Source organism: Hydra vulgaris, chromosome 11, assembly GCF_038396675.1.
Source record: "Hydra vulgaris chromosome 11, alternate assembly HydraT2T_AEP".
NCBI lineage: Eukaryota > Metazoa > Cnidaria > Hydrozoa > Anthoathecata > Hydridae > Hydra > Hydra vulgaris.
In genome coordinates this window covers 42,952,501-42,969,543 of record NC_088930.1, presented here as the reverse complement: position 1 = coordinate 42,969,543, position 17,043 = coordinate 42,952,501, and the positions used below count along the sequence as shown (strand labels likewise).

Below are 17,043 nucleotides of genomic sequence, written 5' to 3'. Positions count from 1 at the left end.
GAAAGCCGTTTGAATTTAATAACTTTGACCTTTACTTATGATTTTATATTACTGAGACGCGTTCTAATAAAGTAACAAATCACTGCTAATGATTTTTATAAAAATAATAATGTAAATATATATATATATATATATATATATATATATATATATATATATATATATATATATATATATATATATATATATATATATATATATATATATACAGTGTCTCAAAAAATTATCCGACCAAATATTTTTTTAAATATTTTTCCAAAAAAAAGTGCTGTATTTTCATAAATTTAGATTTTTTTGGTAAACTCAAGATTAATAAAAGTAAAACAACATGTTTTTAAATAGATTTTATTTATTTTAATGTAAAATATAAATCACAAAATTTTTAGTATTAAAATAAAGGAACTTAGGTTGTTTTTTTATTGTCAAAAAAATATTCGACCAAACACATTATTTGATTCAAAATTAATTATTATATAACAAAACAACTATTTTAATACTTTGTTGGGCCTCCCTTTGCTTGGATTACAGCTTCTAGACGTCTAGACATTGATTAGACTAAAAATTTTGTTTGTACCAGTTGAATCTTTTTGCAGGCTTCTACAATTGCCATTTTGAGGTTATCTTTTTTGGAGAATGACCAATCTCCAATATTTCAATCTAAAATTTCCCACAAATGTTCAATGGGAATAAGGTCCCGTATTGTGCGGACCATTCCAAGACCTCAACATTATTTTCAGCAAGCCACTCCTTGGTTTTAGTGGCACTATGCATGGGATCATTATCTTGCTGAAATATAAATCCCAGATCCTAGCCGAAGTTTTCGAGCAGATGACTTCAAATTTTACTTTAATATGTTTCTGTATTGCACCTTATCCAATATAGTATCAATAAATTGGAGTGTTCCGATACCCTTCAAAACCAATGAACCCCATACCATCACGTTACCGCCACCATAATTGAGAGTATCTCTCACACAGCCTAATTTGTAGGCTTCTCCTGCTTTACTGTAATAAAAATTTTTAAAAAAATATTTCGACTTGTGTGTAACAAACCATATTTGAGTAAGAAACACATGAAAAGAAGATTGGAGTTTGCTAACAAGTTCAAAAACATGCCGTTAATCTTCAGGAAAAAAATCCTGTGAGGCGACGAATCGAAATTTAAGTTAAAGTCATCTGATGGAGCCCAAAAAGTTTGGAGAAAAGCCGGAGAGGACTACAAAATAGGCTGTGCGAGAGGAACTCTCAATAATGGTGGCGGTAACGTGATGGTATGGGGTTCATTGGTTTTGAAGGGTATCGGAACACTCCAATTTATTGATACTATATTGGATAAGGTGCAATACAGAAACATATTAAAGTAAAATTTGAAGTCATCTGCTCGAAAACTTCGTCTAGGATCTGGGATTTATATTTCAGCAAGATAATGATCCCATGCATAGTGCCACTAAAACCAAGGAGTGGCTTGCTGAAAATAATGTTGAGGTCTTGGAATGGTCCGCACAATACGGGACCTTAATCCCATTGAACATTTGTGGGAAATTTTAGATTGAAAAATTGGAGATCGGTTATTTTCCAAAAAAGATAACCTCAAAGTTGCAATTGTAGAAGCCTGCAAAAAGATTCAACTGGTACAAACAAAATTTTTAGTCTAATCAATGTCTAGACGTCTAGAAGCTGTAATCCAAGCAAAGGGAGGCCCAACAAAGTATTAAAATAGTTGTTTTTTTATAAAATAATTAATTTTGAATCAAATAATGTGTTTGGTTGAATATTTTTTTGACAATAAAAAAACAACCTAAGTTCCTTTATTTTAAGACTAAAAATTTTGTGATTTATATTTTACATTAAAATAAATAAAATCTATTTAAAAACATGTTGTTTTATTTTTATTAATATTGAGTTTACCAAAAAAAATCTAAGTTTATGAAAATACAGCACTTTTTTTTGGAAAAATATTTTTTAAAAATGTTTGGTCGGATAATTTTTTGAGACACTGTATATTCATATATATATATATATATATATATATATATATATATATATATATATATATATATATATATATATATATATATATATATATATATATATATATTTATATTTATATAAGTATTTATTTTTTATTATAAATGTTTTTAAATTAAAAAAATTATATCAATTTTTTAAATAAGCGATTTAATTATTTTTTCTTTTGTGCAAAGAAATCTTTTTTTAAACTTTTAAATGTGCGCGCTTATTATACAATCATTTAAAAAAAAAGCTTTTCTACTTTAATTAAAGTTTGGAATTACTAATGTTGCTTGAACAAAGAATGAACTTTAAAAGTTATAAGTGCTTTATAAAAATAATAACACAATTTTAGTTTTATTACTTTTATAATTTTAGTGACTATTGTTATTACTTTTGTAGTCGTAATTTTATTGTTTTGTTTTGTTTTTTATAACTTTTTTGCAAATAGTTTGCTACTTGAAAACAAAGTACATGGCTTTGAATAAATTAAAATTTTGAAGACCAGATATTTTTCCATATTTTGAAAATCGTGATCGCTTAATTCAACTCTTTATGTTATATATACAGGTTTTTTTTAAGTTTCTTCATTGTTAATTTAATATATATATATATATATATATATAAATATATATATATATATATATATATATAAATATATATATATATATATATATAAATATATATATATATATATATATATATATATATATATATATATATATATATATATATATATATATATATAAATATATATATATACAGTCTTCTCCATTTGAAATTTAATGCCAGTGCATAAAAAAGTGCTGTCAGGATGGTCATTTTTAAATTCATCTGGGCGATTTAAAAAATTTAATTTTTTCTGCTATTTAAATTTACCTTTGAGTGGGCGCGCATTTTTGATTAAACGAATGGGACTGCGCCGCAAATTTTACGTCATACAGCTTGCAGTAAATTTTTACTATTTTATGCTGACATAAAATTGCATAACTATTAGTAATTAAAGAAATAGCAATATTTCAATGAATTTAGTAAAGTATTTTATTTGCAAAACTATATATAAATAAAGAAAACTATTTATAAAAAGAAAATACAAGAAAAAACAATGTTTTTTTTTAGTCAGAATTGAAATCACTATTTATCTTCCCACAATCAACACATACAATTTTCTTTTGGGAGTGACACTTAGATGTAAATGTCTGACAATTATGGCATTTTATTGATGCTGAGGTCTTTTTCCTGTCTCATGCGCATGAACAACATGTTGCACATTTTGGAGGCTGTTGTTCTTCTCGAACTCTTTTTGTAGACACTCGATAATTTATTTTCAAAAATGCCTGCACATCTAATGGCAAGTTCTGAAGGCTTGCTCAAAATGTTAGATGCTCTTTCATAAGGAAAAGTGCCAACTTTCAAAAATAACCTTCTGTGTATTTTTTTATCTGATTGGTTAGCAAATGAATATAAAATCTATGAACTTATTTAAAATTCATAGATTTTATATTCATTTGCTAACCAATCAGATAAAAAAAGCTTTTGATTCACAATATGAAAATATACATAAAAAAAACTGGTAAATATAAATAAAATTACACTAGTGAACGTGCGTCGTGAACTTTATTCCCAGCACATCCATTCACATATGATTCAGTGGAGCAAAATTTGTGTTACAAAAGCAAATCATGTGTACCTATGCAACTTATAAACATTGTTCTAGGAATAGATACTGATTATTTTTAAAAATGCACGTGTACAAACATTTCATTAAAAAAACAAAAATTTTGCAATAAATTTTATGCCAGTGTGCCTGCTCAAAGGTTAAAATAAAAACAGCGTGGTGTACAACTTGCTCGATTTCTTGTAATTCTGCGAACAATAATACGTATGTGTAAACGTTTTGACAGAATAATGCTTTTGTAAAGATGGTTTAACTTATTTTTAAACAATAAAGCTTTAATAAGATGTAGTAACAATCTTTTTTTACTTTTAAACTAAATGGTTTATTTTGAAAACGCTAGAATATGTTAGTTTAAAGCTTTTTATAGCAACTAAAGCTTGTATTTTTGTTATATTTTGAGCAATAAAAATAGCATTTTATTTTATTTTTAATGTTCAAAATATAACAAAAATACAAACATTAAATGACATAAATTAGATGCCATGCTAATTTATACTGTAATATATAACAGCATTTTAAAAATGTTATATTGCTACACTGTTTACAAACGATGTAAAAATGATTGTAACAATCATTTAAACAATTTAACATTGTTACAAATGTTTCATTGTTTAACAAAGTAAATGTATTAATTATATGAATTTTTTTTTTTCAATATATGTACGTTTCAATTCTTAACTACCCTCTGCAGTATGCTAGAAGGTTTATAATATAACTGTATGGTAGACAGCAATCAGGGTTTCATCTAAACATAAAAAAAAAATTTAACAGCCCTACAATGAGACTATACTATAGTTTTGTAAAGGTTTCAATAATTAAACATTTTTTTTAGTAGCCTAAAATTATACAACTGCTGTATGAATTGTTTATTGAGCTCTGTTAATATAAAACAACTCAAACGTTCCTTCTAGTTTTGATATGTTTTCGATATTGATTTTTTATACTTTTATGTATATTTTTGTTATTTTTATTTTCCTAATCTTATATACAATATAAAAAATTTTAAGGATATTAGAATTTATAATTTTAATTCAGTACATTATAAATAAATAAATACACATTTTTCAACTAAATATAATCTTTTACTATTTATGTGTAATACGAGCCATTTTTTTAGAACATTTTTTATAACGTGGAGCTATGTCACGATTGTAAAATTTAATGAAGTAATAAATTCGAATATCAACAAAATAGTGTATCAGTTTTCTCTCCAAATGTGATGCATGTTTTGGATGAAGGTTGTATAAAAAAACAAAATTGCAGTCTTTCTGGATAGTTTTAATGATAGTTCCTGCTATATTTTTGCATACAATAATTTTATTAATGTTCTTAGTGAAAATGGCTTCCATTACTCTCACAACTTCACGTAAACAAGAACTCGGTTCTACTGAATGATTTTTTGTGTTAAATTTCTTAGCATAAACAAATTCATCAAAATTACCACAGATTTCAGCAGATGGTTGAGATAAAGTATTTTTACATTTTTTTATTAGCCAACCAGCAAGAGAATATAAACCCTGCTCTACAGTTTCAGAACAAATTTTTAATTTCAAATCCTTTATTAGTATCAAAGGTTTTACAATGCCTACGTGAGTTAACTTTGTTTCATTAAATAATGAGTTATTTGCTACATTAATTTGTACATTTACTAAACTAAGACACGATTCTAACGATATTGCTGCAGTGAACACAATTTGTATTAGACTTTGTTTGTTCAACAGAAGTAAGTAGTAAAACATTTTGGTATGCAGATTTAAATTGTTTGGCTGTTTGGCCTGTCATTCCAACCACCTTTACTACGTATAATCGAAAAAAAGTTCTCTATACAGTACTGATTGAAATGTGATGTGCAAACAAAATGAAAACCTTCACCATGCAACTCTCTGGACAATGTCATAGTGTTGTTTATTGTTGTTATAAGTCCCCAGTGACTGGAAATACTAATCTGGCTTCTAGCATTTTCATAATGCCATGTAGAAATCCAATTTTTATTATCTTCCAAGGTTTTCATAGTCTCTCCTTCAGTTAATGCACACCTAGCTGGTTTGTCTGCTTTTAATTTGCTAGAGTTCATTATATCAAAAAGAGTGTCAACTTTTTTAATGAATTCACATGTTGCCAAAGCATCAGGTGGTAAAAGCTTTGCGATTATACATAGGGACATAGCTTGGTGACTGAAAACTTGTGTTGCCAATTTTACTCTCATAGATAGTAAAGATCCAAGGTTTCATAGATAGTAAAGGTTCAAGGTGGCTGTCTGTCAACTTTGGAGCAAGTCGAACTGGATTTTGCTTGTCTATATTGTAAAAAGACTGCAAGTATTTCCATGATACAATTTTTCCATTTGTAGATATATCATGTCTAATTAAATTATTTCGAAGACTTTTTATCAAGTGTGGAGGGTCAAATATTATGTATACATTTGTTTGAATTGTGGAAGGCAATATATACGGTCTTGTTTTAAGGAACCCTAGTAACTTCAAAGCTGAAATATTTGAAGTACTTTGGTCACAAACAACAGCTTGACAAGTAGTCCAATTGAAGTCAGTTTTTCAATAGCTTCTAATATTATTTGTGATAATTTAACTGATTAAACTGAGTTGTTGCTATAATAGTACGCAATTGGCTGCTTCCACTTTATTGCAATACCCCAAACCATCACAACTAAAACATGATTTAATGGTTTCCCATTTTCATCAATACCAATAATGTGGTCAAGATCTCTTTCATAGTCTATATGCTGCTTGAGAGACATCTCGTCAAATAAAAGACAACAGTTGCGTTCATTGACATTCATATAATTAACTCGCATTTTGAGTAAAGCAAAAACCTTTGCAGAAAATCCAGGCTGTAGGTTTCCAAACACTTTTGACAAAAAAACAAGTAGAGTTGTCTTACTTGGCAAAGTAAAAAATTGCCTCAAAATACGAAATGCCTGTGGACTATGATACAAGATGCGTAGAGAAACTAGTTTGTCATGTGTTGTCCACCTTTTCCCATGTTTTGTTCGCTTGTTCATTCTAAGTTGACTCTCAAAAAATTTAATCTGGTTTTCAGAAAGGTATTTCTTTGCAAGATCACAAATATGTTCAATAGATCCATTGCATTTTTTATTATGAGTTTTTAAAAATAATAGTTTTTTGTTTAAACGATAATTTTTAACACAATTTAAGTTTATTACTTTTTGAAAATTCAACATCTGTTTTTTAGCTTTATCATTTAATTTTAATTCTTCTGAGTTGGTAGTGTCTGTACTAGAAAAAACTGGTAACTTTACAGACTGCTCACTTGAAATTGATTTACTTTTTTTGTGCGACTGAAGAAATCTTTCTGAAGGTGCTTTTCTTTTAATAGAAATTTTGTGAGGAGGATTTGGTACATCAAAAAGGGTTGGAATTGCTGTTAAAATTGCTCTTTTGCCTCCAATATTTGTTGGGTAATATTGTGTTGGTTCAAAATGTTCACTTCATAGAGCATATGATATATTTAGTTCTAATGAAGTTTTCTTGTCGAGATCTTGGCGACGGCAATTGATAACCCACTGCTAACATTTGAAATAAAAAATTATGCATACATATATTTATATAATATAATGAGTATATATATCATATATATACTAATTACATATATATATATATATATATATATATATATATATATATATATATATATATATATATATATATATATATATATATATATATATATATATATATATATATACATATATATATATATATATATATATCAGGCCTTGTTACGTGATTTCGCTGCGTAGCGAAAACGCGTAACGCATTTTTAAGTAACTCAACTCATCAAATATATTTTGCATCGTTATATTGCGTCACTTGCGTCTTTTCAAGTACCGCATTGTAATTAAAGTTATTTTATTAACGCGTTAAAAATCATACAAACAGTTTGTTTTTTTCTCACTATAACAAAAGTTACAAATAAAATCTAAGTTCTTATATAAAAAATTATTTTTATTATTTTTTTCAAATATGAACTAAATTTTACTTTGAAAAAAATATTTTATTCATGAAACGTAAAATAATGTTTGTTTATTTTCTTATGATTTTTATGTTTATTTTCTTATGATTTTGGTTTTTGGTTATTTTATTAACTGTTAATAAATTTTTTCTTATTTAATATATGAACTCATTTTAATGTTTTTAAACAAGAAAGAGTTTTTTTTTTTTTGTTTATCAGTTACCGATAACATATTCATGATCATAATTTATTTTTATAAATTAAACGAACGTCATTAAAACTTTACGTTATTGAATTAACAATAAACAAAATATCTTATTAATAAAATATTTACATCAAAATAAATCGTGCATTTTTTAAACTATTATGACTAAAAATAAATTTTATATTTAAAAGAAATTTATATATTTAATTCCTTAAGATAAAACTTAAAACACCTAATTTTTTTAACTAATTTTTAAAAACAACAAAAAAATTATTTAACAAACTGTTTCTTTAACAAAAAAATCTATTAGTTTACAATTGCGGTTAAATACTTCCGACTTTATTTCTTCTGAATAAACATCACGTTAACGACAATCAAAAGATAATTTAAATATTCTAAAAGATATAAGTTTTTGCGTAGCGCAAAACTGCTGAACACGTAGGCAAATCGCCTTTTCGCAAGCAAAATGCGAGCTGCGTAGCGCTTCTTAACAAGGCCTGATATATATATATATATATATATATATATATATATATATATATATATATATATATATATATATATATATATATATATATATATATATATATATATATATATATATATATATATATTTATATATATATATATATATATATATATATATATATATATATATATATATATATATTTTAATAATAAAATAGATACTAACCTATTTTTTTCTTTTGGAAAGCGAAAAAATGACACGCTTTTATCGACATTTTTTCCTCGTTTATGTTGACAATTAGGAGCTGCGCAAAAACCAGCAGACATTGTTTATTATTCTATACTATAGTTTGACAACTTAAAATAATTGAAAGGAAAATTATATAAAAATCAACTGAATCATGCAATAGCAAAGTATATATTGTATTTTTTTATTTGTATTTCGTTGTTTATGTTTACAATCTGGCTGTACTACACATCCCAGAAGCCTTTGGGTCAGCAATTACAAGAATTTAATGCAAATTTCGCCGAGTCGTACCCCACTGTTATAAACATTGTTCTAGGAATAGATACTGATTATTTTTAAAAATGCACGTGTACAAACATTTCATTAAAAAAACAAAAATTTTGCCATAAATTTTATGCCAGTGTGCCTGCTCAAAGGTTAAAATAAAAACAGCGAAAAGAATGCTTTGAATAAATACTAGATAAAATAGTTTAAAAAATAAACTGGTAAAAAAGTCATTTTTCATAAAAGTTGAACAAACAAACAAAAAAGTTTTGTTGCAATTTAAATATGGGCGAGAGCTTGCTAAACAGAGAAGACTGTGTATGTATATATATATATATATATATATATATATATATATATATATATATATATATATATATATTTATATATATATTTATATATATATATATATATATATATATATATATATATATTGCAAATATAAATAAATAATACATATATATATATACATATATGTATATATACATATATATATACATACATATATATATATACATATATATATATATATACATATATATACATATATATATATATATTATATATATATATATATATATATATATATATATATATATAATATTTATATATACATGCTGATGTCATTGTCATCCCACATAAACAAAAAAATTTTAATACTATTTATTTTTGGGCTGTAGTCATAAAAGTAAAGTTTGTGCTGGTTTTCATTAGTAGTTTTTCTATTGGCTTTAGACATAAGCGGTTAAAATAACACTTGGAAGCCATATACAAAAATTGTGTTACATTTACAAAAAAGTTTAAAATTAAAGTAAATAAGTTGAACTAAATTACCTTCAAAGTTGGATCAGAAACTATATCAGCTAGTTTTAGACTAGCATTCATAACATCAGAAGATTCGAATAGATGCCGGACCCTGCAATAACATTTCATATTCTATGGTAATATTTTTAATTAAAATAAAAACTATGCAAAATTTGAAATAATTGAAACTAAACAAAGGCTTGTGAAGAAAAAAAAAGGTTATATTAGAATTAGCAGTAGGCAGATGTAAATAATTAACTTTAGCCCTCAGAATTAATAAAAACAGGATCAAAAAATTTTTACCAACCTTAAACCATTTTTGTTCAGAAATAGGTTGGCACAAAATTTTTAACACAATGGTTTCACCATGACAACATAGAAACAAGGTCAAAAAAAATTCCCCACCTCAAACACCATTAGGTCGGTAGTGAGGTGGGCATTGATGAATGCTGGACTGAATTCTGAGGGGTGCAGATAACTGTATGAATCAAAATTTTTTATTATCAAACTTTTTTTATAACTTAATACCTTTTATATTCTTATATTTAGATTAGATTACAATAGATAAGAATATATTTTTTTAAAGTTCATCCTCTGTTGTTCCACACTTTTGTGGTTTATTGTGGATAGATTTTTATCCAAAGGTTTCAAGTATTTTTATTTTGATATACTACTAATTTTGATTATTTTAAAAACTTTCATATAACTTTGTTTCATTTAAGACCTAACACAAAATACTTTGAGAAACTTATTGTGATGGATAGAGACCATTTAAAATTTTTAGAGTTTTAGGCAACCTTTAAAAAAAATTTTCATTCATAAACTTATTAAACCCATTGTAATTTTTATATAGAACACATTTAGAGAGGTTTTTGTATTATCTTAGCAACTGGATCACTCCAATTTGGACAAGCCCTTGAATATTCATCAAGATCAAATTGAAGATTATCTACAAACATCTCTGCTTATTTTTCTATTAGATCTTAAAGTTATAATAAAACTCCACTTCGTTTTTTTAATTTTCTGGCTTGAGTTATAAATCTTTATGAAATCAAAATAAGATAAATTTTTGAAAAATCTTATTACAGCTTACTCTGATTACCTAACTTTTGAATGAAGCACTTTAATTAACTTTAATCAACTGAATTTTTCTAAAATGTTTAACCACCAGAAGTAGATCAACACCTAATTTGATTTGATAACAAAATTATCAACTTTACCCTGTCATTATGCAAAATACTAAAAGGTCAGATTTTGAATTTTTTTGATTTTATAAAAGTATAGCATGTTTACTATCTTAAAAAAAAGAAGAACAAAATCAACTAGTTCAAAAGTTGTAAGTTTTTGAAAACCATGAAAAACAAATAAGAGGGAATTTTATGCAAATTAATCAACTATTAAATATACATGTTCTCTTAAGCACCATTATAGATATTGGTTTAAAATTTTCATTGGACTAAATTAAAATATAGATTAAAATCCTAAATCAGACTATTGGACTAAATCGAAAAGTTTCAGAAAAATCTGAGATAGTCTATTGTTCCATTTGGCATGAAAAGGCCCAAGTGGATCTGAGGCATATCAATGCTTTATTACAAAAAAAATGATGAAGCTGCCACTTTTAAAAAAACCATTTAAAAAAATAAATACGTTTTTTACAATGGTTTTTTCTGTCTTTTGAAAAAAATCCATAAAAAATTGAACTTATACACAAAACATCCACATGAAAACAGTAGAGAGTTATAGAAAATGTGCATAAATAAAAAATATCTGTTTATTAAACAGTAGACTACAAAGATTGTGTCAAAGCTATAATAGCTTTGATACAATCTTGTATATACAATCCTAATATTTTGTGACAACTTATTCACAAAAATTCTATTATCTTTTTTTACAGTAATTTCAATTTAAAAACAAAAAAGGTTGAAGCTCGATGACAAGGATTGACAAAAAAAAGAAAAATCCACCTAAAAAATTGTTTTAATCAAATTGTTGCTTTGAGTAAAAAGCTAAAAATTTTAGTTTTTATCAATAAGAAATATCAAATTTTTAATGTACTTTTAGACAAATAAAGTAACATGGTTTGTAAACAGTTAACAGTTAAAATTTACAAGAGAATCAATACCAAAAAGTCAAACTTCCTACTTGCAACATTTAAATACTTAAATTACTTAAAATATTAAATAAAAATTAAATAACTTAAAATAAACAAGCTTAAATACTAACTTGAAATAATAAACAATTAAGTCTCCTTGACTTTGGAGAAAACTATTTTTTTCTAAAATTGAGTCGAAAGCTGAACTAATAGGCCAGGTGAATAAAAATGAGCAATTGCATTTACTCAGTAATTGGTCAGCTTTACGTGAGTAAAAACTTCTGCAATTTTACTTAAGTTTTTGTTCACGTAAAGCTGAGCAATTAATGAGTAAATTGCTTAACTTTACCTGAATAAAAATTTGAGCAAAACTGCTGAAGTTTTTATTCACATAAAGCTGTTCAATTACTGAGTAAAAGCAATTGCTCATTTTTATTCACCCAGCCTAATAACAGCAACAAAAAAAAAACTTTTCTGCCAGTGTCTAGATAACTAATTACTATTGGCAAGTTTGTCTAATTTGTGAGAGATTTATATTAAGTGATTTTACTGTATTATGTTAAACCTTTAATATTAATGTATTTTATAATTATAATATGATGATGCAATCATATTATAATTATAAATTGAAATTGTAAATGTTGCTTTCAACACTTAAAATTCCCCACTGAAATAATCATTATTGAAACTTTCATAATGGAATAAAAAACTTTTATTTAAGAAAAATTTGTTTAAAAGCTTAAACACCTGAACTATTATTATATTAACTTAACCTTTTTGCTATGGTTGGTAAACATGTGTTTTTAATTGAAACAGAAAAAGTTTCAAGATATTATATTATAATGTCTGTAAGACATTATAATTATGTAATCTTGCACATCTCATGAAAAAAAATTCAAAATCTCTCATGATCTCAAAGATATAAAAAATTTTAAAGTGAAAAAATTAAATTAAAAGATCAATTAAACATTTTAAAGATCATAAAAAATAAACTAATACAAGCAAACCTTTGATGAAGCATGCTCTTTATTAATAAACTTGCAACTTCATCATGTCGACATTTGAATGGTGGAATAAGTTCTAAAGCAAGTTCTAATGGCAATTTCCTACTATCACTAGTTGGTTCATAAACCAGACCAGGATACATCTTTATAAAAACTTGTGCAATATCTTGTAAGTTACGCTCTGCAGCTAAATGCAATATAGTCTTCCTACCTTGATTAGGAACTGGCAGTAACCATGCATACTTGCGTTCTTCTTGAGATGAAGACGAAGAATAGTCATCATGTAAAATTATTTTTACAAATTCAAGAAGCTATGTGAAAATATGTACAATAGAAAATGAAAAATACATTCAACAGAATGGAAAAACCTTTTATCTTGCAAGCAACTATATATGTATGTATGTATGTATGTATGTATGTATGTATGTATGTATGTATGTATGTATGTATGTATGTATGTATGTATGTATGTATGTATACATATATCAAGCGCTCATGTTGCATCTGTTTTTATTTTAATTATTTCGTTTTTCTTCTGTTTAAAATAAGAAGCTATAACAGTTTTGTCTTTTAAACTGTGACATCTAGCTAAATCTTTTAAACTTTTTATCTTTTACTGCAAAGATTATTTACCATAATTTTATATCACCCATAAGATATATCTACACATATTATACATGCATACATATGTTATACATATGTTCAAATACATATATTTTATATCACCTATAAGATCTTTTTTTACAGCAAATTCTTATTTTTTTAAAAAAAGTTTTAAATTTTATATAAGAAATTAAAATGTTTCTTTAATAAAGTAGTTTCAAGACAGATTAAGAGAAAAATTTTGTTAACATTACCAATTCGCAAAAAACTAAAATCGCTTCTGAGTACAAGTTAATTCATATTTACTGCTTATAATTTTTTAACAATAATTTGTGAAAAAAATTTTCTTGTACCAAATATTTTTATAATGGTTTCGAAAATAAATACTCATAAAAATGGGTTTTATATTTAAAACCAGTTAAAATTAAAAACAATTAAAAAACTTAAAAGAGATTTAAAATAATATTGTTATGTATTGTTAACATTATTAACAAGGTGGTTATTTTTAAACAAACTAATTCATTATTTATTTAAATTATCATAACAATAACTGATTGATATGGGAAAAAACCATACTATTTTAATTTAAAAATAAAAAAATACTTTGCTTTCATACATGAAAAAAAAGGATTTTTTGGTTTTAGGTAAGAATTCCCAAAATACTTTTATGAAACTTTTATGAGAGACTCTTCAGAACACTGTGTATAGAACCTTAAAAATTAAAAAGTAGCCTTTTTTGAAAAAAATGATTTTGAAAAAACTTATTTTTTTTTTCAAATCAAATTCTAAGTATAGTGGAGTTTTCTTTTCTAAGGGAGTAAAAAGATTAACATCTTTTAAAAAGACATTTTAGTACTTATTATCCTCTTCATATGATTGACAATTCAAGTTATAAAATGTATATGTTAGAAAATAAAAAACTTTGTTTTTATTGTTAGCTAACAATTTTTAAAAAAATATTTACAATTATTGAAAGTTTTAAAATTATAAATATATACAATATCTCATTTATTCATTCTATTAATTAGTACAGCTGCACGATTCGGCAATTCTTTTGCTTCTAAGAAAGTGATTTGAACTTTTGCTTCTAAGAGAGTGCTTTGAACTCTTGCTTCTAAGAGAATGCTTTAAACTTTTGCTTCTAAGAGAGTGCTTTGAACTTGTTTGTGAAACATTGATTTGTTGTTTTATTAGCTTCATTTTTGAATGAGTCAATTCAGACACCTGTTCATTGTATTAAGAGAATGTTCATTGTATTAAGAGAAAGTTCAATAAACTGTTGCAAGTGAGCTGAGACTAAATTTATTTTCCAGTTCACAGTAAGTTTCTTTCCCAGAAACTAATAAAATATTCTATAAGGTAGATAACTATAAAATGCTAATATAATAGTAACATAATAATAAGTCAATTTAAATCAAACTGGTTATAATTAGGAACAATTAAAATTAGCTATTAGTTGAAGACAACCAGAGTTGAGAAATTAGTTTAAGGAACTTTCCAAAGTTCCTTAAACTTAATTTCCTAAATTTTCTCATTGCACATAGAAGCGGTAAGATCTCAAAAGGTAGCCTTAGTGAAAGTTGGGGTCAGTTTTTAAGAATAAGCCTACATGTATTGTCTTCATATGTTCCTTCATGGTATTCTCTTCTAATACATCCAAGTAAGTTGACCCAGGGTTTGTATTTAGACCAATAAACAATTATATACATCGATATATGATATACAAATTCAACTAACATATGAAGCTCTAGCAAAGGAATGACTTCAAGAACTAGTTTTGACTTGTTTTCCTCTATGCATATATGCACTACATTTTGTCAAAGTTTATTGATTTGATTAACAACTTTGTTATTATTAAAAAAGATTTTTTAGACTTTTGAATTAAATAATGATTGACATATTGGTAAAATATGTTAATTATTATTTACTAAGTTGAGCAGCTTGATAAATTGACAAACCTAAACAAGGTCTCTTCACACGCCTGTTGACATTTTTTTTTTTTTTTCTTCTACAATATCTGTCTATCCATACAGTTTTTTTCAAGATTTTTTTCAAATTGAATTTCACTTTTCCAAAAGAATTTCAGAAGGATGTGTAATTTGAATTGACTTGGTCCAAGTTGAATAATCATAGTTTAAGTTTCTTCAAACTTTACTAATAATTAATAGTTATTAGAGGAAAACCAATAGTTAAAGGTAATGGCCAAACCTATCTGAATAATAAAATAGTTAAGATGATTTAATGAATTCAAAATCACTAATAAATCTAATACACAAATTCCCAGTATTTATATGTACTTGGACTTCATGTTCAAGTTTCCTTTTCTTATAAACCGATTTTAAAACATTCAAAAATTTTAAAAGTGATTTTTTTCTGAATGCTTTTAGAAACATTAAATAACTTAGCAGAATAATTTGTACACATATTTATTTCAGTACGTTGATATTGAATTCCTCTCCCAATCACATATAGGCAAACATTACAAATCCGAGCCAAATTTAATAATTTTCTTGTTTTTTACATAAAATCTGTATGTAGCTTTTGAATAAACTGTGCATGTTTCACAATTTCTAGAGCTTACATATTTAGATAATTGGGCAGATTGCCATCAAGTTTTAACTATATTTGGTATGTCTTTACTTTCTTTTAAAAGTTTGAAATCATTTTTTTTCAAAAACGCCCTTAATTTGATAATCAAGCTTTTAAATACAGAATCCTGAAAAGTCACTCATAAAAGTTCAATAAAAATATTCCAGGAACTCTGACCAAAGACCAAAAATCTCCTTTTTTGACGTGTGCATTAGGCAAGTAATAAAAATACAAATCCATAAATCTTAATTATAAAACCTGAAAATAAAAAGATTTTAATTTTCAGGTTTTATAACCAAGATTTTCATTTAAATTCAAAAACAAAATCATTTAAAGTAATTTGATTTGGCAATTAATTATCTGCAATTAAACCCATATTTTTTTATTTGATCTTTGACTTTTTCATATATATAATCTTGGCAAAAGCCAGGCAAAATTAAGTAAGAGGATGTTTGACCACATTCATAAAAATTCAACTTTTAGTAAAACAAGCTTAATTACGATATTAATGATAATAATCAGAGTTGTTAACAAGGTTAAAAATGCAAGGTTAAGGCCACACATTACAAGGCCAAGGCCAAAACCAAGGCCAAAAGTTATAAGGCCAAGGATAATGCTAAGGCCAAGAGTTTTAAAGTCAAAGCCACGATTAAGAGTTTTAAAGCCAAGGCCTATGCAAACATTTATAGACCAAAGACTTCAATTTTTACCTTACGTTAAAGCCAGTTATTAACAAAACTGTAAGTAGTAAGTGCTGTGTCGATACAACCACATTTTGTAAAAATTGTTGAGAATTCAATGAAGTCAATAAAAAAATATGTGTTTTTTTTAAGGCCAAGGCCAAAATTTTTAAGGCCAAAACCAAGGCTAAGAACAACAGTTTCAAGGCCAAGACCAAGGCTACGGCCTCAATTTTTGGCTTTAAGGCAAGGTCAAGGCCAAGGACTAACAACTCTAATGATAATTATGTTGGCAAACGATACTTTTATAAATAAATCAACACTTTAAATAATGCATCAGTTCATTTCCTAAAAATATTAAAAAGAAACTAATTATTAATGTTATTTGAAAATGTTTTATTTTTGCA

At 25.7% G+C, this 17,043-nt stretch overlaps 1 protein-coding gene across 1 annotated transcript in view; it reads right to left on the bottom strand.

The window, feature by feature from the left end:
* Nucleotides 1-17,043, bottom strand: part of LOC100201836 (uncharacterized) — a 48,437-nt gene that overhangs the window by 24,902 nt on the left and 6,492 nt on the right. The window contains exons 3-4 of the mRNA XM_065808909.1: nt 12,768-13,075; nt 9,696-9,777 (exon numbers count right to left, since the gene is read on the bottom strand). Coding sequence (XP_065664981.1) covers nt 9,696-9,777; nt 12,768-13,075 — 390 coding nt within the window. The remainder of the gene's footprint in view (nt 1-9,695; nt 9,778-12,767; nt 13,076-17,043) is intronic.